A 23961-nucleotide genomic window follows, 5' to 3' on the forward strand; every position below is an offset into this window, starting at 1 on the left:
GCAGCTGACAAAAAAGGACCTATCAGTTTTAGTATCACTTACACGTGCTACAGATGAAGTCTGGTTACTAGGAGTTCACAGGAAAGTTAAACATTTTCAATATGTTAACTATGTGTTCTAAAGAATGACCCTCAGTGAGCTCTTGCATGAAGGCCCGAGATCACACTGCATAATTTATAGTTAAATTGGTAAGAAAGCTCCTAAAAATACATGGACAGGTAAACCTCCTCCAAGAAACTCATTAGTGTTAGGACTTTTAATTATCAACAGTGGGGCAATAGTATGCCTATGTATACTGTTTTTTCTAATTTGTTTATGCTTATTAAAAATATAATTATGTTATCAAATACACACTTAAAAAAGCTATTTTTCGCATTTGTGTAAAAATCTTGCTATAAACATTTTATTGAATATGAAAAATAGGGAAATACTGGGCAGGGTATACAAAAACAAAATTATTTCAAAGGCAGCCTTAAAAATTTTGTTACTGCTCAAACTAAAGGCATGAGATTTCCAAAACGTGCCCAGTTAACAATTATGAATTCAATGATTTCCTGCTCTATATTTGTAGTTTTTGTGTGAGGTTATCATGTGGTTTATCATTTCTCGCAATTATAGACCATCATTCACTTTGTCCACCCAAAATACTGGCTGAATATCTTATATATGAAATAACTTATTTACATACAGTCCCATAGTGTACTTTAACATAAGATATTTGTTTTTAATAAGACACCAAGACACATAAACCTTTCATCAGTGCCATAGAGTGTGTAACTAAAATTAAATACGTAAATACTTATTATTTCTCGCTGTCACATGGACAAATATAATTCTAATGATAATTACAGCAGGTGAAACTCTATTTTAAAGCATCACTAGAAACACTAGTCTTGTTTTTTGTCATATACTTCTAGAGGGTAGCATTCTCTTTTATGCATATTTGGCATTAGCTTTGATCTTGTAAATGCCATCTTTTGTACATTTTGTTAAAAATGGTCACTTTGAAAATAATGATCTTAGTAGAACTGTATGTTTTTGAAGTACTCACCTGATTGTTTGTATCTAAATTGTCTTTTAAACTTTCATTTCCAAGTCCTGAATCATCAGCATCAATAAGGTTGTCCACAGGTACCCTTTGGCTTGGTTTCAGGAACGTAAAGTCACTTTCAGAGGAATCCAAAGCAACACAAACATTGTATGAGTACGGCAGAGGCAAAGTTCCGTTACTATATTGAGAAAGAATCCTGGGATCAACTGGAGAATAAAGATTTGTACTGAGTGACCCAAGAGCTGTGGAAGATTTTGTTTCTTTACATTTTGAAATGATCACCAACATAACACTTAAAATGAACAAAAAGGAAATCAGTGCTAGGGCAATCACGAGATACAATTGCAAATTAGATGGTGAATCTTCATCAGTGAGTTGATTGTTGAGTTTGGGAGCCGCCTGCTGAAAATTATCTGCAACAATGAAACTTAAGGTAACGGTTGCAGACAGAGAGGGGAATCCATTGTCCTTCACCAGAACCACCACCTGTCTTAATACATCCTTCTCTTGAAAGGCCCGTGATATCCTGATCTCACCTGTTTGTTGACTAATGCTGAAGGGAAGTGGTTCTGACACATGTATGAAATGATAAGAGAGCCAAGCATTATGTCCCGAGTCAGCATCTACTGCAACCACCTTAGTTATTAATGAACCCTGTTCTGAAGAAAAAGGGACCATCTCAAATAAAGGTGAACCACCATTATCTGGTGATGGATACAGTATTTTTGGTGCATTATCATTCTGATCCATAATATGGATGATCAATGTTGCATTGCTACTCAGAGATGGAGATCCACAGTCTTTTGCGGCTACTTCAATTATAAATTCCTTGTGCTGCTCATAATCAAAGGATCGCTGAGCATAGACCACTCCAGTTTCTATATTAATGGAAAAATAAGATGACACTGGAAAATTTTCCGTATTTGAACTGGAAATTGAATAAATAATTTTAGCATTGTCTCCACTGTCAATATCTGAAGCTTGTATACTATAAATTGATGCTCCTGGTAAATTATTTTCTGAAATAAAGACATTATAAGTTGATTTCATAAATATTGGTGGGTTGTCGTTGACATCTGATATTTCCAATCTGATGGTTTTGTTCGTGGAGAGTGAAGGAGATCCTCTGTCAGTTGCCAAAACTGTGATGTTATAACTCGAGACTTTTTCTCTGTCCAAGGTGTTTGTTGTAACAATTCTATAATATCTACTAGATGGTATTAACGTAAATGGTGTTTTGTCAATGATATAGCAGTCAACTTCTCCATTTTCACCAATATCCTGATCAATGACCTCAATTAGCGCTATCATTGTGCCGGATGCTGAATCTTCAGGAATAACTGCAGAAAATGAGGCAACGGATATTTCAGGAGCATTGTCATTTTCATCTGTTATTTCAATTAATACTTTAGACTGGGCCACAAGACCACCGCTGTCCTTTGCTTGTATTGGTATTTCATAGTTTCTTGCTACTTCAAAGTCCAATTTTTGATTAGTTTTAATTTCTCCACTCGTAGGGTGAATGCTAAACATACTGGCATAAAGGGAATTTCCTGAGGTTTTCCTAAACGAATACCTGATGAAGGCATTAGATCCTTCATCTTTATCAGTTGCTGTTACTTGAAGCACTGTAAAATTTATTGGGGTATTTTCACGAATGCATACTTTATACACATCTTGAGTAAATATGGGAAAATTATCATTTACATCAGCAATCACAATTTTTATTAGTGCAGTACCAGATTTAACTGGGTTTCCTCCATCTAGAGCTGTTAAAATTAATTCATGAATATTTTGTGTCTCTCGGTCTAATGGTTTCTCCAAGACAAGTTCTGGAAATTTGCTGCCATCACTGCTGGTTTTTTCACTCAATGTAAAATACTGATTATCACTGAGTTTGTATGTCTGTACAGAATTAATACCAATATCTGCATCTTCTGCATTTTGTAAAATAAAATGTGTTCCTAGTGAACTTGTTTCAATAATTTCTAATGCAACAATATCATGAACAAATATTGGAGGATTATCATTTATATCCTGAATTTCAATGTTTACAGGATATACATTAAAAGGATTTTCTACAACTGCATCAAAGGTTAGGACGCATGTAGCCTCTCTCTCACACAGGGTCTCTCTATCAATCCTGTCTTTAACATATAAATTCCCATTGTTTAAATTGAGAGAAAAATATTTTTCTGAAACACGTGAAACAAGACGAAATCTTCTAAATGAGAGCTGATTAATATCTAATCCAATGTCTTTTGCAATATTTGCTATAACAGAGTCTTTCCTCATTTCTTCAGGAATTGAATAATGAAGCTCTCCATTGACTGAATGATAAAGACAAGAAAATAAGAAGGAAAACATTACTTGCCAAATGATTCCTTTGTGCTTCTGTGAATCCTGGTTTCTCATCTCACCTTTCATCATTCAAAATTTCAGTGATATTTTTCCTAGGTATAAATATGTTTGTAATCCAGTGTTTTAATAGTGTCCAAAAAGAGTCCAAAAAGATATGTATTGCTTCTTTCGGATCTGCAGCTTGTGATGATGAGAAAAATACTAGTGGATCTCCAGCTCCATATTTTTCTCCTTATTGGTGAACAGCGGCGCTCAGAGGTATAATTGTGGAACTACACAATTCTTGAAATGTTTGCAAAGTTTGACACCTACAATGTGTTATTAGTGTAATGTAGTCTTCTTTAAAATAAGGACACTGATATATGATTTGTCTCACCACAGGCATTGCATTGAAAATGTAAACAAAAGTATTTTTATTATTGTGATCTTGAACTCCATAGTAAATTTAGTAGGAACAGTGGTTTATAAAAAATGTTTCTAGGCCATAGTTTTTCCAGATTATCTACTACTGTTTAACAAAAGCTATTACCAAGAGCATTCCTTGTAAGTGTCCCTCTTTTTAGGGACTCAAAATTTCTGTCCCCCTTTCTTCTCCTGATGCCCCTCTTTTCTAGGAGCTAGTGTGCTACAGCCCTAAAAGTCACAATAATATATACGGAAACTGTGTTTATAAATTTAAATGCATAATCAAAACACATTATCCTGCTTGAAGACACTTTATAAAAAAAAGCACCTAAAACATCACCTGAAATGCCATGTCCACTAGTCATGCCTCCAACAACATCTCTTAAAACGACTAAAAGACAGATTAAGTAAACTTGGACGAAAGAAACAAATTTTATTTTACTTGTACTTGTAGGCCTAAATGATATTAGGCCACTTACATAAAAGTATATTCATGTTTAATTTCGTATTTGCATAGTTCTTAGGTCAATGTGGATAAAGACCCATTTGGGGGCTTTCATATCTTATTGATGCCAGTGAAGCCATGGTGACATTACTGGGCTCACTATGACATGTATTTATATTTTTTTTTAAAAAAGGTTTCTTCCTCTTCTCTATCTGATCTCCCTTGTACTGATCACACTGTGAACAGCAAGCACAGCTCCATGTGATTAGCCAGCAATCAGTTTGTGACAGCAGGCACAAGAATCAGAGATCCCATCGGGGACTGGACAGACCCTTTGGGGTCTCTCCTCGGCTTTCTGAGACCTTCTGGCAGGTGACAGCATTGACACAGTTTTGCCAATGTATATGTACTATATAAAGGCATAAAAGGGTTAAACACTAATATATTTTCAAACATTTTCATCAACATTACAGACAAAGTCTTTTGTTTTAACTATGTGCTAGTTTTGGTCTACCACATTTTATATACGTTCAACCATATTAACCGTAGTTTCACCTAATGGTTATTATTATTCTAATGATTCAAATACAATGGGCTAGTATAGTAAAGAACCACTAAATACCGTGTTTCCCCGAAAATAAGACACTGTCTTATATTTATTTTTCCTCAAGAAGACGCACTATGGCTTATTTTCAGGGGATGTCTTATTTTTATTAAGTATGGTACAACAATCTACATTCATTCAAATATACTCATCTTGTCTGGGGGTACAGATACTCAGGAAAAGCAGAGATAGGCCAGCAAAGCTGATGTGTAAGGGCTGGCTTATTTATCAAGGATCCAGTGAGAACTGGGTCCACTCTGCACAGTGGAGCTGGGATGATCTCTCTGGGCTTAGTAGCAGACTGCTTGCTGAAGCTTTTCCCCTATCCCCTGGTGTTTGTGTGGGGTGAGAGAGACCCACAGACTGTTGCTGGTCAGTGCTGGGGAGCAGCAGCTATACTGGTGTTTGTGGGGGGTGAGATAGACCCACAGACTGTTGCTGGTTGGTGCTGGGGGAGAGAAACTCACAGTGCTGAGTAAAATGGCAGCCACAGCTTTACTTCTTCCCCCTGCTCCTCACTTCACTGAGGAGACTTTTACTTTCACTTTCTATGTCTCCTCCCTCTATGCCTCACTGCATAGCCACGCCTATCACTATGTCTTATTTTTGGGGTATGGCTTATATTGAGCAAATGCTTAGAAATTCTGCTACGGCTTATTTTATGGGTATGTCTTTTTTCGGGGAAACATGGTATTACTCTAAATATAATATTTAGTGAAGAAGAAGAAGAATTCCTAACTACAAAATTAATTTAGCATTTAAGAAGAACATTTTCTTGTTCAATAAATTTCATAGACCTACATGTTTAACAGTATGTTCCCTTATTTAGTACAATCAACCTTTTCTTTGTCATTACCAAGTCTAACAGCAACAGTGACACAATAATAAAGATAAATCACGGTCAATAGTACTATATTGAGGCACAAGTAAAAATAGCTAGTAACAGACATTATAATGAATAAATAAATGGGAACTCCAAATTGAAGCCCATATGCAAGCCAGCCACTACCAAAAAATCAACATCTGACATCAGCGCTAGTACTGCCCAATGAAGTCCAACTGGAAAAGAAAAGCTTACGAAGACAGGATTTGCAGGAGACTGCGCACAGCTGAGAAAAACTGAAAAAAGGACCCATACGAAACTTAAGGTAAGTTTTTCTAATCTTCTGTTCACTACTTCCCCCCAAAAATTCCCTTTACATTTCTATAAGCCGTTTAGTGGACACTGGTGTCCACATACACATCTTTGACTTGTGAACAGGTGAAGCCCCAAAATAGCAGCTGACTAAAAAGGACCTATCAGTTCTAGTATCACTTACACGTGCTACAGATGAAGTCTAGTTACTAGGAGTTTGCAGGAAAGTTAAACATTTTCAAAGTGTTAACTATGTGTTCTAAAGAATGACCTTCAGTGAGCTCCTGCATGAAGGGTCGAGTTCGCACTGCATCATTTATATTTATATTGCTAAGAAATCGCCTAAAAATACATACCGTATTGGCTCGATTACAGGCCGCACCCGAATATAGGCCGCACCCTAAAAGTTAGGTGCTTTTTTAAAGAAAAACACTTAGCGGAATAGATATACTGCCAGTCTGCCCACCCCAGATATGCTGCCACTCTGCACACCCCCCGAGATATGCTGCCACTCTGTCACCCCCCCAGATATGTTGCCACTCTGCCCCCAAGACTGTCACCTTTCGCCGGCAGGTGTGTCCAGGGGGCTCCGCTGCTGCCGTCCGGCCGTCTCGCTCCCTCGGGTGGGGGCGTCCTCGATGGTGCCCGCCGTCGGGTCCTCCAGCGATGCTCGCCGCCGGGATCGCCCTCTTCGCCGTCCTGGCGTCTGTCTCTCCTGCCGGGGGTCTGCGGCGGGGGTCCTGGAGAGGTTCTTCTGCTGTCCTCGGTGTGCTGGAGGTGCGCACACGTGCACGCTGTCATGGCGGCCAGGAATCCCATACCCAGCAACTGCGTACGTCACGCAGATTGTTAAAGCACAACGTGCGGCAGCGGAGGTTGTTTACGGAGGGGGAACATCTGCGCGATGCGCTTAGACAATCTCCCGTGCCGGCACTCCCCCCGTGGAAAGTGCTGGCAGGGGAGGCTGTCTGAGCGTATCAGAGAGTAGGATGCAGGTCCCCTGCAGCACTGCGGGGGATCTGTATCCTAACGCTGCTGCCTGCCCGGAACTGCATGTCACAGGCGTCGGGCGAAGCGAAATGTGCATTCCTGCGCTAGACCCCGAATATAGGCCGCACCCCCACTTTAAAGACTTAAAGTGGGGGGAAAAAGTGCGGCCTATATTCGGGCAAATACGGTATATGGACAGCTAAACTCCCTTCAAGAAACTCATTAGTGTTAGCCCTTTTAATTATCAACAGTGGGGTGAGTAAGATGGAAGGTTTTTTTTAAAACAATAGTATGCCTATGTATACAGTTTTTGTTCTAATTAGTTCTTGTTTATTAAAAATACACTTATGTAATCAAATACAGTTTGTATTTGTACAGTTTGTACTAAATCAGTAATGGTTTAGTACAGCATCATATAGAAAGACACAATTCATTTGAAAATCTTTTTTGTTGCAAAATGACCCTTTGAAAAGTTATTTTTGGCATTTGTGTGAGAATCTTGCTATAAACTACATTTTATTGAAAATGAAAATAGGGAAATACTGAGCAGGGTTAAGAAAAACAAAACTATTTTAAAGGCAGACTTACAAATTTTGTTACTGCTCAAACTAAAGGCATAAGATTTCCAAAAATTGTTCAGTTAACAATTGTGGATTAAATGATTTCCTGCTCTGAATACGTAGTATACAGTGCCATAGTGTGTATACATTACATTCTTAAACACTGATTATTATTTCTCGCTGTCACATGAACAAAATATCATTGTCACGGACAGGGCTATCGGCCGAGCCGCGACGTGGGAGTACGGGCGTAACAAGGGTCAAACGCCAACCAGACTTCCGGCGCGTTTGGTCACTTTCCCCGCAGGGCACCAAGCAACCACCACCAACCCCAACCAGTCACCCCAAAACTCCCAGTGTAAAACACGCTGCCACCACCAAGAACTTTAAAACCGGGCGTCTTAGGTTACCCAAAAACAATTAGACTGCGATAACTACACAATCCCCAAACTGATATCTATATAGTTAACCGCTTAGTAACGTGACTTATATGTATACAGAAGGCTATCTCTAGGCTGAGTTCGATTAGAGAACAAAGACAGAACTGATTAAAAATGTTTAATCTGAGCATAAAATGGGTCACAGTGCTGTTACACAAAAATGCATATAAAAAGAGACATAGACTAAAATAGTACAAGTACAAAACAGTATAAAATAAAAGGGATAAAACAGAGTATCATACCACACTTCCTTGGAACCTTGATGTTGTCTCTCTGATGGTAAAAACAGGCAGGCTCTTTCCATTACCAGTTGCCCACCTTTTTATCCCCCCCCCAAGACCGCCCTTTTCCTGTTACCTGAGCAAGGGGATGGGAGTAGGGGGTTCAGAACTATGACCTTCTGAAGGCGGGGTTATATCTGCTCAACTTTGGTCTGGGATCAGAAAATATGTAATATGACGCCGGCCGAGCTTGGCATAATTATGACACCAGGATCATCATAATTCTCTGGTCCTAGTGATCATTTTCATACCAAACTCCACACCTGTATCAGTTGGCACAAGGACACATTCGCATAACACTTGCTATGGACATGCCTGCATGGCGTGTTTGGTCTCCCTGAAACCAGCACATCACAGGCATAAGGATGCAATGTATGATGGGGCCCAAAAGTTATGCACTCATCATATTTTGGACATTATGCATTTATTAATTTTACCATGTGTCCATTGATACCCTGTCTCCACACCCCAGGGAGATGTTGCCAGGATGTCTGGCCTTTCACTCTTCCACAGGAATCCCTTCCTGTCCCAGGTGACAATACCCAGCATGGGGTAATCAAGTCTTATTTTGGGTTCTGGCTCCAAAAGGAAAGGTGTGAACAAATGTTACTGGACCTAGCATCAGTCAAATCCCTTAACCCATTCAGTGCCAAGCTCCAGTTACTCATGCCGTGGCATGACACCTCCCCCTTTAAGAGGGTGGCCCAGAGATTAAGCCACAAGCTTATCTCTGCGCCAACCTACTCTTTCCCTGGGTAACAGTTTCCGGCTTAGATAAGGTATTTCTTTGGGAAAACCCACCCTGCGGAATATACTGAGCAAAGCATCAGCTACCTTATCTGCTCTGCTACAGGATAAGGCCATGGTCTCAGGGTACCCAGGGGCATAGTCCACCCCCTTAATAACAGATTGTTTCTTCATCCAGCTCGGTATAGCTACAAGCCCCAACAAATCTACTTGATGGGTAGCTAGGGTGTCCCGCCCCGGGTTCACAAACCATGTAGGCCCTACGTAAGGGATAACAGAATGGTCACCAGTTTCACCCTCTCCCTTGTGTCCTGACTTCGTAGTCCCACAGAATACGGGCACAGGTGCACACAAGCCCTCTCTTTGTCCCCTATTCTGCTGCCAGGTTATCACAGCTATGGTTGAAACATCTGTCACTCCACCTGTTCCACTCAAAGGAGGCATACATACAGGACCCTGGGAACCAGCTAATCCTGCCACAGAGCAACACTCACTCACCCTCTGCCCTTCTCCACAGTCAGGTGGCCACCTCACATTTTCACACAGCACCTCAAACATTCTGGGTTCTGGCACAGACGGACATTCACTCGTTCTCTGCCCTTCTGCACAGTCGGGTGGTCCTCTCACACTTTCACAAAGCCCCTCAGACATCCCTGGTTCTGGCACAGATTCGATCTGCCCTCCCTCCCAGTGATGCAAAACCTCCACATTCTCACACGGCACCTCAGACACCCCTGGTTCTGGCACAGATTCGTTCTGCCCCCCCTCCCAGTGATGCGAAACTTCCACATTCTCATACGGTACCTCAGACACCCCTGGTTCTGGCACAGATTCGCTCTGCCCTCCCTCCCAGTGATGCAAAACCTCCACATTCTCACACGGCACCTCAGACACCCCTGGTTCTGGCACAGATTCGCTCTGCCCTCCCTCCCAGTGATGTGAAACCTCCACCTTCTCACATGGCACCTCAGAGACCCCTGGTTCTGGCACAGATTCGCTCTGCCCTCCCTCCCAGTGATCACATTTCACAATGTCCCCCAAAGTCTCACACAGAACTTCAGGTGAAGCAGGGCTGTCAGTCAGCCCTTCTGGCTCGCAAGCAGTGTCCTCTGGAGCATAGTGACAGAGCATCCGGCCCAAATCATTCCCCAACAGAACAGGGATATCCTCAGAAACACCCACTTCCCGCAAACCTTTCCCCGCACCCCAATCCAGGTACACACGGGCCAGAGGCACAGCAGGGCGCACGCCCCCAATTCCTTTGATGGACATGGTTCTTCCAGGGATTATGTCCTCCGTATTCACCACTTCAGGGCGCACCAAGGTGAATGAAGCTCCAGAATCTCTCAGTCCCATGGTCACCCGGTCACCCACAGTTACACTCTGCAGGTTATCCTCCTTTCTCCCCACAGGCCCACCCACAAGCAAAACTGATGGTGCCCCTTCAGGGGCGCTCCCACCCCCACGAGCAGGTTGGGGTGGATTTCTAGTGGGGCAATTAAAGCTCAGATGCCCAATCTGGTTGCATTGAAAACAACGGCGGGCATGTGACTCACCAGACATGGCCCTTGCCCCATTGGCAGTTGGTGGTGGTGAAGTCCTCACTGCTGATCTTGTGGATGATGATGGAACTGTAGCCCCTCTCCAGGTGGAAGTGCCAGCTGACACAACTCCACGCCTAGATGCACGAATGTCGGCGTAGTCATCTGCCAGCTCTGCGGCATCCCTAGCTGTTTTCGGCTTTCTTTCTAAAATCCATTCGCGTACATCGGGGCTCCGGGTCTGTAAGAACTGTTCCAGGACCATTAAGTCATTAACAGCTTCATAGGTAGTAACTTGTATCCCAGTAACCCACTGCTTGTACGCGGTTTCCAATTGTGCAACATATAGAATGCAGCTGGATGACGCACTCTGCTGCATGCTCCTAAACTTTTTCCTGTAAGCCTCAGGAGTAAGGTTAAAAGTTTTTTGCAAGGCAGATTTGATTGCTTCATAATCGTTATCAGTCTCTGAGGGAAGGGACACAAACACATCCAAGGCTTTTCCTTTCAGTTGTGGGGTTAAATATCTCCCCCACTGGTCTGAGGGTAGTTGGTGCTGCCTGCACACTTTTTCAAAACTTTTTAGGAATACCGTATTGGCTCGAATATAGGCCGCACTTTTTTCCCCCACTTTAAGTTTTTAAAGTGGGGGTGCGGCCTATATTCGGGGTCTAGCGCCCGACGCCCGGGACATGCAGTCCCGGGCGCCGGGCAGGCAGCGGGGTTAGGATACAGATCCCCCGCAGCGGTGCAGGGGACCTGCATCCTACTGTCTGATACGCTCAGACAGCCTCCCCTGCCAGCACTTCCCACGGGGGGGAGTACCGGCACGGGAGGTTATCTAAGCGTTTTACCTCTGCCCACCCCCGACTTACCGGAGCAGACTCCCGGGTGTCTTGCGGGGCCGGCGGGAGACATTTACGCAATACGCGCATGCAACTTCCGGTACCGGTACCGGAAGTTGCATACGCGTATTGCGTAGATGTCCCTCGCCGGCGCCGCAAGACACCCGGGAGTCTGCTCCGGTAAGTCGAGGAGGGGGGGCAGAGGAGGACAGCGGCAGCGTATCGCGGGGAGGGAGGACAGCGGCAGCGTATCGCGGGGAGGGAGGACAGCGGCAGCGTATCGCGGGGAGGGAGGACAGCGGCAGCGTATCGCGGGGAGGGAGGACAGCGGCAGCGTATCGCGGGGAGGGAGGACAGCGGCAGCGGATCTCGGGGAGGGAGGGCAGCGGATCTCGGGGAGGGAGGGCAGCGGATCGCGGGGAGGGAGGACAGCGGCAGCATATCTCGGGGAGGGAGGACAGTGGCAGCATATCTCGGGGGGGGGACAGAGTGGCAGCATGTTTTTTTTGGTGCTTTTTTAAAGAAAAAAACTTTTTCTTTAAAAAAGCACCAAACTTTTAGGGTGCGGCCTATATACGGGGGCGGCCTATATCCGAGCCAATACGGTACATCCAAATCAGTCCCTTCTTCCAGGGAGGGAAAATCATCCTTGCGAAGCCTACGTGTGCTGGGATCTGATGCATTACTGTTCAGGGAGGACTGAACAGTGGACTGCAGCTTGGCCATTTCCAGCTCATGTCTCCTTTGTGCCTCTCTTTCTGCCAGCCTTTCTTGTCTCTCTGCTTCTCTTTCTGCAGCTTCTCTTTCTGCCAGCCTTTCTTGTCTCTGTGCTTCTCTTTCTGCAGCTTGCTGTTGAATCATCACCTGCATGGCCTCCCGAGGATTTGAAGCCATCAGTTGCCGAAATAACTCCGTTGCGCAAATGTCCATAGCACTTTGAGGGGTACAACCACTAGGCATTCCAAGGAGCGCTCCTGCAGTAGTAGGGAGCTCTGTCACGCTTTCGGTGTCCGTCTCTGGCTGTACAGTGTGCCTGTCGGTCTCCATAAGGTCAGCAATAAGTTGTTCCTTGCTTTTGCCAAAAGTTTGTAAATCCCTTGCTTAGCACATCAATTCCAGGGCCTCTTTGGGTTGTTTGCGATAGGCCTCCATATTCAGATGGTATCGAGAAAGAAAAACAAGAGTAGGGAGGGGAAACTGTTTTGTACTTTGTATGTCTTTTTAAATCAGCACTGAGCTCTGTCTTTGGAAATTACACAAAAAGTTATGCAATTTCTTCTAGTGCTTCAGGCAAATCCAGTCAGCACTAAAAACCTCTAAAAGATATATCTATATATCTATCTATCTTTCAATCAATATATCTATCAATATATCTATCTATCCCACCGCTATGCCACCAGTTTGTCACGGACAGGGCTATCGGCCGAGCCGCGACGTGGGAGTACGGGCGTAACAAGGGTCAAACGCCAACCAGACTTCCGGCGCGTTTGGTCACTTTCCCCGCAGGGCACCAAGCAACCACCACCAACCCCAACCAGTCACCCCAAAACTCCCAGTGTAAAACACGCTGCCACCACCAAGAACTTTAAAACCGGGCGTCTTAGGTTACCCAAAAACAATTAGACTGCGATAACTACACAATCCCCAAACTGATATCTATATAGTTAACCGCTTAGTAACGTGACTTATATGTATACAGAAGGCTATCTCTAGGCTGAGTTCGATTAGAGAACAAAGACAGAACTGATTAAAAATGTTTAATCTGAGCATAAAATGGGTCACAGTGCTGTTACACAAAAATGCATATAAAAAGAGACATAGACTAAAATAGTACAAGTACAAAACAGTATAAAATAAAAGGGATAAAACAGAGTATCATACCACACTTCCTTGGAACCTTGATGTTGTCTCTCTGATGGTAAAAACAGGCAGGCTCTTTCCATTACCAGTTGCCCACCTTTTTATCCCCCCCCCCCAAGACCGCCCTTTTCCTGTTACCTGAGCAAGGGGATGGGAGTAGGGGGTTCAGAACTATGACCTTCTGAAGGCGGGGTTATATCTGCTCAACTTTGGTCTGGGATCAGAAAATATGTAATATGACGCCGGCCGAGCTTGGCATAATTATGACACCAGGATCATCATAATTCTCTGGTCCTAGTGATCATTTTCATACCAAACTCCACACCTGTATCAGTTGGCACAAGGACACATTCGCATAACACTTGCTATGGACATGCCTGCATGGCGTGTTTGGTCTCCCTGAAACCAGCACATCACAGGCATAAGGATGCAATGTATGATGGGGCCCAAAAGTTATGCACTCATCATATTTTGGACATTATGCATTTATTAATTTTACCATGTGTCCATTGATACCCTGTCTCCACACCCCAGGGAGATGTTGCCAGGATGTCTGGCCTTTCACTCTTCCACAGGAATCCCTTCCTGTCCCAGGTGACAATACCCAGCATGGGGTAATCAAGTCTTATTTTGGGTTCTGGCTCCAAAAGGAAAGGTGTGAACAAATGTTACTGGACCTAGCATCAGTCAAATCCCTTAACCCATTCAGTGCCAAGCTCCAGTTACTCATGCCGTGGCATGACAATCATTCTAATGATAATTACAGCAGGTGAAACTCTATTTTAAAGCGTCACTAGAAATACTAGTCTTGTATTTTGTCATAGCACTACCCTGCATAAGACTTCTAGAGGGTAACATTCTCTTATATGCATGATATTTGGCATTAGCTTTGATCCTGTAAATGACATCTTTTGTACATTTTATTAAAAATGGTTATTTTCAAAATAATGATCTCAGTAGAACTGTATGTTTTTGAATAACTCACCTGATTGTTTGTATCTAAATTGTCTTTTAAACTTTCATTTCCAAGTCCTGAATCATCAGCATCAATAAGGTTGTCCACAGGTACCCTTTGGCTTGGTTTTAGGAAAGTAAAGTCACTTTCAGAGGAATCCAAAGCAACACAAACATTGTATGAGTACGGCAGAGTCAAAGTCCCGTTACTATATTGAGAAAGAATCCTGGGATCAACTGGAGAATAAAGATTTGTACTGAGTGACCCAAGGGCTGTGGAAGCTTTTGTTTCTTTACATTTTGAAATGATCACCAACATAACACTTAAAATGAACAAAAAGGTAATCAGTGCTAGGGCAATCACAAGATACATTTGCAAATTAGATGGTGAATCTTCATCAGTAAGTTGATTATTGAGTTTGGGAGCCGCCTGCTGAAAATTATCTGCAACAATGAAACTTAAGGTAACTGTTGCCGATAGAGAGGGGAATCCATTGTCCTTCACCAGAACCACCACCTTCTGTCTTAATACATCATTCTCTTTAAAGGACTGTGATGTCCTGATCTCACCTGTTTGTTGACTAATGCTGAAGTGAAGTGGTTCTGATGAGTGTATAAAATTATAAGAAAGCAAAGCATTATGTCCCGAGTCGGCATCTATTGCAACTACTTTAGTTATCAAAGAGCCTTTTTCAGACAAAAAAGGGACCAACTCAAAAGAAGCTAAACCACCATTATCTGGTGATGGATACAATATTGTTGGTGTATTATCATTTTGATCCATAATTTGTACTAACAATGTTGCATTGCTGCTCAGAGATGGAGAGCCACAGTCTTTTGCTGTTACTTGAATTACAAATTCCTTGTGTTGTTCATAATCAAATGATATCTGAGCATAAAGAACACAGTTTCTATATTGATGGAAAGATAAGAAGATACTGGGGAATCTTCTGTATTTGAACTGGAAATTGAATAAAAAACTTTAGCATTATCTCCAGTGTCAATATCTGAAGCCTCTATATTGTAAATTGATGACCCTGGTAGATTATTTTCTGGAACATGGACAAAATATGTTGGTTTCATGAAAACTGGTGGGTTGTCATTCACATCTGATACATCCAATATAATGATCTTCTTACTGGAGAGTGGAGGTGATCCTCTGTCAATTGCCAGAACTGAGATGTTGTAACTTGATATTTTCTCTCTGTCCAACGTGCTTGTTGTAACAATTCTATAATACCTACTAGATGATGATATTAGCTGAAAAGGTGCTTTATCAATGATTTGACAGTCAACTTCTCCATTTTCACCTGAGTCTTGATCATGGATTTCAATTAGTGCAATCACCGTCCCAAGTGCCGAATCCTCAGGAATAGGAGTAAATAACGAAGTAACAGATATCTCAGGTGCATTGTCATTTTCATCTGTTATTTCAATTAATACTTTAGACTGGGCCTCAAGACCACCACTGTCTTTTGCCTGTATTGGTATTTCATAATTTCTTGCTACTTCAAAGTCTAATGTTTTACTGGTTTTGATTTCTCCACTTGTAGGATGAATGCTAAACATACTGGTATACAGAACATTTTCTGATGTTTTTCTAAAGGAATATGTGATCAGGGCATTGGATCCTTCATCTTGATCATTTGCTTTGACATAAAGCACCGTAGAGTTTATTGGGGTATTTTCACTTATGCTTACTTTATATATTTCTTGAGTAAATATAGGAAAATTATCATTTGCATCAGCAACCACAATTTTTATTTGCGCGGTACCAGATTTAACTGGGTTTCCTCCATCTAGGGCTGTTAGAATTAACTCGTGAATATTTTGTGTCTCCCGGTCCAAATGTTTCCCTAACACAAGTTCTGGAAATTTACTGCCATCACTCCCAGTCTTTTCACTCAATGTAAAAAACTGATTATCACTGAGCTGATATGACTGTGCAGAATTCATATCAATATCGGGATCCTCTGCATTTTGCAAAATAAAATGTGTTCCTGGTAATGTTGTCTCAACAATTTCTAATGTGACAATGTCACGGAAAAAAAATGGGGAATTATCATTTATATCTTGAATTTCAATGTGTACAGTATAAACATTTAATGGTTTTTCAACCACAACATCAAATGTTAGGAAGCAGGTAGGCTCTCTCCCACACAGTGCCTCTCTATCTATCCTATCTTTAACATATAAATTTCCATTTCCTAAATTGACATAGAAATATTTTTCTGAAACACGTGAAACAAGACGAAGTCTTCTAAGTGAGAGCTGCTTAATATCTAATTCTAAATCATTTGCAATATTTGCTATAACAGAGTTTTTCCTCATTTCTTCAGGAATTGAATAATGAAGCTGTCCAGAGACTGAATGGCAAAGACAAGAAAATAACAAGGAAAGTATTACTTGCCATTTGATTCCTTTGTATTTCTGTGAATCCTGGGTTTCTATCTCAGCCATTTTCATCATCCAAGAAATTTCAGTGATATTTATTCTTAGGTGCAGAAATATTTGTAATCCAATATTTGATAATACTTTTGGTTAAATCCACTTCTCTCACTATGGTAACATCATTGACTATGTTTGACTGGTGGGAGAATCCAAAAAATGTCTGTATTTCTTCTTGCAGATCTGCAGTGTGTGTGATGTTGATTAACCCCTTAAGGACAATGGGCGGTCCCTAAACCCATTGAAAACAATGCTTTTTGAGCCCGTACATGTACGGGCTTTGTCATTAAGGGGTTAAAATACCAGTGGATCTCCAGATCCACATTCTTCTCCTTGTTAGTGAACAGCGGCGCTCAGAGGTGTAATTGTGGAACTACATGACTCCTTTCAAATTTTACACCTAGAATATATCATCTGTGCGATATAGTTTATGCTTAAAAATAAGCACAATGATGCATTTTTTGTAATGCAAAAAAACATTTAAAATATATTGCGTTGATATTTTCTGTGACTAACATACAGTTATATTATAATGTATTTACGTGAAAACATAAAGTAGTATACGTAGCATAAATTATGGTTTACTAAAATGTTCCATGGCCCATTCTTTCAATTTCTTCCAAATGATGACCTGCTACTCTTTGACACATTATTTACATTCTAAAGGCTTATTATACAGCATTATCAGCATTTTCTAGATTTTCTTTTTAGAAAACAGATGTAGTTGTCAAGTTTAGAAAAAATATAATAATAATAACAATATCCACCAATCCTGTGTGACAGTTCTAGATAAGTCAAGGCATTTTTGGGGTCTCTTGACAAAATCAGGATCTGCTACAGGGCGAGACTGGCCATCTGGCACACTGGCAAATTCCCATTGCTGGCCAATAGCAAAACACATGTGAGGCCAGTGGCTGTATATGCCTGGCTGCAAACTACATGAGTATAAAAACATAGCGTGAAGCCATTGGCCGCCTTTGCGTCATCAGACAGCCATCTAGTGCCAAGAACACCTCACCATCCTCAGTCCGGCCCTGACCTGCTGCATTTGCATGTAACGTCATCATTGTACAAACACCTAGATGTTCTCATGAACTAAACAAGCTAAATTTAACTACTATTTTTGTGCTGTCAAACATGATGAGAGTGGCAAAAAAGTTAATTTGTTCAATCCTCCACTACTAAAATCAAGAAAAATTCATAATACTAAACAGCTATTTGAAAAACAGTACTGTAGTAGAGGACTGCATTGGGATACGGATCTTGCTGTTGTTGTGGGCGGGAGCGGGCGGTCAGACACTGTACCTGTGGGTCCCGGTAATCCCGTGCACTCCCACAAGGCTGCCTTGGCGTTGCTCCCTCACAGCGTCTCTTCTCTTGTTCCGCCCAGGAATCTAGCAGAGTCACGTGATGTGATGTCACTTCCCGTTACTCCGCTGTGTTCCTGGGCGGAACAAGAGAAGAGACGCTGTGAGGGAGCAACGCCAAGGCAGCCTTGTGGGACTGCGCAGGAAATCTGCAGATCAGATAAGGGGGTGGGCGTGATTGACCACTTATGTGGTGAGAGCGGGCGGGATTGACCACATATGTGTGGCGGGAGCAGGCGGGATTGGAAACACATGTTGCGGGAGTGGAACACACACATTGCGGGAGCGGGCGGGATTGGACACAAAATCAGCAGGAGCGGGATTAAAAAAACAGTCCCGCGCAGGGCTCTACTGTATAGTTTTATGAGAAATACTATTTGATAAATGAATTAAGTGCTTAAATGAGTGACTGGTATGTAGAATCTATGTTGTAGGCCGATTATTTTTTCGATTAATCGGGTAAAAAAATTTACATTTTTCATTTATTTAAAATAATTTAATAAAGTAACGTAGGATGTTAAAAATAAATGGCAGAATAAAAAAACTTTGATAAAAATGCATTTCTTGTTTTTATTTCCCAACCTGCCCCTCAGTTATGCACATTTGAGCCCAGGCTTGCCACATACCCCCAGATATGCCACACTGCCTCCCAGATATGCCACACTGCCTCCCAGAAATGCCACTCCACCCTCCCCACATATGCCTTATATATACCCTATATGCGTTTTTCCCCCAGATATGTCACTCCGTCCTCCCCAGGTATGCCGTATACCCCCCCTGATATGCCATAGTGCACTCATAGATTTGCAGGCTCATTCACAGACACAATACTTTTATAAATAAATACAGGGTTAATCTTCACTGCCCCCAGGATTTAGATTCCCCTCAGTTTGCCCCCCCTTTACCTCTAAGTGCACCTTAAGTTAACCTTATTAAATTAATTAATGGTCAGTCATCAGCATTAAATTAATCCTGACGAGAAGACCCCATTAACCACAACTCCCCCTAAATTAACCCTGAAGACCCCATAAACCACAACTGCCCCTAAATTAACCCTGAAGACCCCATCAACCATAACTGCTCCTAAATTAACCCTGAAGACCCCATCAACCACAACTGCTCCTAAATTAACCCTAAATACCCCATCAACCACAACTGCCCCTAAATTAACCCTAAACACCCCATCAACCACAACTGCCCCTAAATTAACTCTAAACACCCCATCAACCACAACTGCCCCTAAATTAACCCTGAAGTCCCATTAACCACAACTGTCCCTAAATTAACCCTAAACATCCCATTAACTATAACTGCCCCTAAATTAACCCTAAACACCCCATTAACTATAACTGCCCCTAAATTAACCTCCACCTCCCCTAACTTTCAGCAGCCCAAATATTATAAATTTTATACTCACAGTATAGTAGATAAGTTCCTGAGCCATGTGGACGCTATAGGAAATGGGCAGGGCCAATTGTGCCATTTGTCCCCGCCCCTTTCTCTCTTGCTGTCCCTCCCTGCAGTCACTGCCAATTGGCCCCACACCTTTTTTTCCCCCTGTCCCTCCTTGCAGCCAGTCAGCAGTGACTGCAGGGAGGGACTGGTAAGTAGGAACTGCTGCTGTGAGTCACACTGAAATGGATTATAAAACGAGGGGTATTTTTCAGAGCGTTTGCTCTGAAAAAAACCCTCATTTTATAATCGATAAAAATAGATTCAACTAATCGATAATGAAATTCGTAGGCAACGATTTTCATTATCGATTAGTTGTTGCAGCCCTACTCAGGTGTGTAAAATCGATCTTTAAAACACTCACTTCAAAACAAACATTGTTTGAAACAATAAAATTAAGATTCACACTTATGAATGACAAAGAATATGCACATTTCTAAACTATGTTTGCCTAATAGACTACTTAATTTGAATAGTATAGTAACACTCCTTTAAATATTATTCTTGACACATACAGTATATATTTATGTGAACCTCTTTGATGGTTCATTTGGTGAAGAAGATTTAGGATTTGTAATTGCATAATGTATTTCTCTAGGATTGTTTAGAGTGACTTGGATCTAAAATACAAATTTTAACATCTAAGAAACTATACAGCGCGTGTTTTAGTTCCATAGATTTAATAGACCTACCATCACAAAGATCTGTGGCTACCTATCTGGTATAATCAACATTTTTTCTCCTTTGCCAAACCAATACCACAATGACACATAATCAATGATACAGTCATGTTTAACAGAACTATAGTAAGGCACATGAGGCTTAACGACGGATATTTGGTGAAGACCATTATATATTTCCATAAGCTTTGACATAGACACTCATGTCCATGTTTAAGAGTTTTGTATGGTAAGGAGGTGTAGGCCGAAAATAGGTAGCAGGTACACATGCTACAAAGTAAGTACTGTTACTAAGAGTTTGCGGGAGACTTAAACATTTCCACTGGCTGCATTCACTATGCATTTTAAAGAGCCTACAGCAGTGAACTACGGCATAAGAGATTGAGTGGCCCTAAAAAAGGTTAACTTGATGAAAAATATCCTAATATATAGGGATAGTTCAACCTCTGCAGCTCACCGAGGTTGGCCCTTAAAGGGGAAACCCAACTGAGTAGTCATTAGGATACTTCGTGTTTATTAGGTTAGTGTGATGTGATGCAGTAAGCTGGGCAACTCACTGGAACACTTCTTCGTTCCTACAAATACATTTTGTAAACAGTGCCTAATATCTAGCGTTTTTTTTTTTTTTTTTTAAAGTAGCAACAAAGTTTGCCTTTCCAGCCTGTTTTAAGAAGTATTACATGGTGCTGAACCTACATGATTTTTCATCATAAATGACTCTATTCTAAAACAACACACAAACAGATATTAAGCAACCATAATTTGTGTTTGTTCAAGACTGCTAGTGAAGTTTTCTTTTGCTGCATCATTGTGATGATGTTTCTTTGATATACTATTGTACAATGTACACTTTAACAACAGGACTCACGTACCTGATGGTCTGTAGCTAAACTGTTCTCTAAACTTTCATTTCCAAATGCAGAATCCTCAGTATCAATAAGATTGTCCACAGGAACATTTAGATTTGATTTTAGGAAAGTAAAGTCATTTTCACTGGAATCCAAAGCAACACAAACATTATATGGCAGAGGCAAAGTTCCATTACTATACTGGGAAATCATCCTGGGATCAACTGAAGAATATAGATTTAGAGATCCAAAGGTTGGTGCAGATTTGGATTCTTTACATTTTGAAATTATGATCAACATAACACTTAAAACAAACAAAAAGGAAATCAGAGCTACAGCAATCACTAAATACATTTGCAAAGTAGATGGTGAATCTTCATCAGTGAGATTACTGATTTTGGGCGCTATCTGCTGAAAATTAGCTGCAACAATGAAACTTATGGTCACTGTTGCTGACAGAGGAGGATCTCCATTGTCTTTCACCATAACCACAGCTTTATGCTTTAGCAGGTCTTTCTCTTGAAATAAACGTGATGTTCTGATCTCACCTGTGTTTTGACTAATACTTAATGGAAATGGTTCTGCTGCATGTATGAAATTATAAGAGAGCCAAGCATTATGTCCAGAGTCATCATCCACAGCAACTACCTTAGTTATTAAAGAATCTTGTTCAGAGGCAAAAGGGACCATCTCAAACAAAGCGGAACCACCATTATCTGATGATGGGTACAATATCTTTGGCGCATTATCATTCTGATCCACTATATGGAGTATTAATGTTGTATTGTTACTAAGAGAGGGTGTCCCTTTGTCCTTGGCTGTTATATTGATCATAAACTGCTTGTGCTGCTCATAATCAAATGATTGTTGAGCATAGATAACTCCAGTTTCTGTATTAATAGAAAAGTAGGCAGACACTGGAAAATTGTCTGAATTTGAGCTGGAAATTGAATACATTACTTTAGCATTGTGTCCAGAATCAATATCGGTAGCATGTATTCTGTAAATTGAGGCTCCTGGTAGATTATTTTCTGGCACATAGGCTAGATAAGTGGATTTCGTAAACACTGGTGGATTGTCATTAACATCCAATATTTCTAAGGTGATGATTTTTGAACTTGAAAGTGGAGGAGATCCCCTATCAGTTGCGATAAGTGTGATGTTATAACTTAATACTTTCTCTCTGTCCAAAGCACTTGTTGTAACAATTCTGTAATATCTGTTAGATGATGATGATATAAGCTGGAAAGGTGCTTTATCTATGATTTGACAGTCAACTTTTCCATTGTCACCTGAATCTTGATCGAGGATTTCAATTAAGGCTACCAATGTGCCAGGTGGGGAATCCTCAGCAACAGGAGTCAATAATGAGGCGACAGATATTTCAGGTGCGTTGTCATTTTCATCTGTGATTTCTACTAATACCTTGGACTGGGCAACAAGGCCACCGCTGTCCTTTGCTTGTATGGAGATCTCATAATTTTGTATGTTTTCAAAATCAAACATTTTAGTTGTCTTGATTATTCCATTTGTAGCATTTATTCTAAACATATCATTATAAAGGACATCCCCTGATGTTTTTGTAAAGGAATATGTAATGTGTGCATTGGTTCCTTCATCTTGATCAGTTGCAGTTACATGAAGAACAGTAGAATTGATTGGAATATTTTCACTTACACTGACTTTATATATTTCTTGTGTAAATATAGGGAAATTATCATTTACATCAACAACAATAATCCTAATCAGTACAGTTCCAGATTTTATTGGATTTCCTCCATCCAAGGCAGTTAATATTAATTCAATATTTTTTTGTGTTTCTCGATCTAAAGGTTTCTCTAGGACAAGCTCTGGATATTTACTGCCATCACTTCTGGTCTTTTCACTTAATGTAAAATGTTGATTGTCACTGAGCTTGTATGTCTGTACAGTATTATTTCCAATATCTGAATCTTCTGCATTTTCCAAAGCAAATCTTGTCCCTGGTGGACTAAGTTCAATCATTTCTAATTTAATAACGTCATGAAAAAATATGGGGGGATTGTCATTTATGTCTTGAATTTCAATGTCTACTGTAAAAATATTTAAGGGATTTTCTACCATTGCATCAAATGTTAAGAAGCAGGTAGATGCTACCCCACAAAGTGTCTCTCTATCTATCCTGTCCTTAACATACAAATTTCCATTTTTTAAATTGATAGAAAAATATTCTGAAACACGTGAAACCAGACGAAATCTTCGTAATGAGAGCCGATTAATATCTAATTCAAGGTCTTTTGCAATATTTGCTATAAGTGAGTCTTTTCTCATCTCTTCAGGAATGGAATAACGTAGCTGTCCAGATACTGAATGACAAAGCCAGGAAAACAATAAAAGAATTACTTGCCATCTGATTCCTTTGTGTTTCTGGGAGTCCAGAGTTTTCATCCCAGCCATTACCAGTATCAGATATTCTGAAAGTACAGCTTTCTTCATGATGTAAAGTAATTTATAATCCAGAAAAATAGACAATGCTAAATCCAGGTGGATGTAATCATTTAAGTAGAAAAATAAAAAAATGCATGTGTTCCTTGGTGATCTGCTGTATTTGTGTTAGCAATGGAAATACCAAAGTATCTGTAGGTCCATATTCTTCTCCAAGTTGGTGAACAGTGGCGCACAGAGGTGTAAATAAGGAACTGCAGTATTCAGATGTATTTCCTCCTATCCAAACTAATTTAATGTGCTTTAGAAAAATAATGTAGTTATGTATGGTAGACGTACAGTGGGACATCATTTATTTTCTGAAAGCCGTAGACACAATGTTTAACAGAAACATTGAATTAAACGGCAAATAAAAACCATTCGACCAAGATAATCTGCCCATCTTTCGCAGATTCAGGTTTTAATCAGTCCTTGATCTTGTTTTAGATTCAGAATAGCTGTATGCCTGTCTCATTCAACTTTA

At 40.9% G+C, this 23961-nt stretch overlaps 2 protein-coding genes and 1 pseudogene across 15 annotated transcripts in view; all 3 read right to left on the minus strand.

Annotated features, from left to right (window-relative positions):
- Positions 1 to 23961, minus strand: part of LOC128492871 (protocadherin gamma-A3-like) — a 258015-nt gene that overhangs the window by 82652 nt on the left and 151402 nt on the right. Inside the window, exon 1 of one of the 14 annotated variants that reach the window (XM_053465595.1) lies at positions 21039 to 23589. The exons of the other annotated variants lie outside the window; for them this stretch is intronic. Coding sequence (XP_053321570.1) covers positions 21039 to 23489 — 2451 coding nt within the window. The 5' untranslated portion in view covers positions 23490 to 23589. Of the gene's footprint in view, positions 1 to 21038; positions 23590 to 23961 lie in introns of those variants that run through there. 14 annotated transcript variants of the gene reach the window in all.
- Positions 950 to 3531, minus strand: LOC128492377 (protocadherin gamma-B5-like). Its single transcript, XM_053464906.1, has one exon. It carries the CDS (start codon positions 3479 to 3481, stop codon positions 950 to 952), a length of 2532 nt encoding a protein of 843 aa, XP_053320881.1. The 5' UTR covers positions 3482 to 3531.
- Positions 14016 to 16868, minus strand: LOC128492873 (protocadherin gamma-B2-like; annotated as a pseudogene).

The sequence above is a fragment of the Spea bombifrons genome, chromosome 4 (genome assembly GCF_027358695.1).
Source record: "Spea bombifrons isolate aSpeBom1 chromosome 4, aSpeBom1.2.pri, whole genome shotgun sequence".
NCBI lineage: Eukaryota > Metazoa > Chordata > Amphibia > Anura > Pelobatidae > Spea > Spea bombifrons.

What these genes read in the sequence shown, in the direction of transcription:
- LOC128492377 (XM_053464906.1), bottom strand. Translation starts at nt 3,481, where the DNA reads ATGATGAAAGGTGAGATGAGAAACCAGGATTCACAGAAGCACAAAGGA.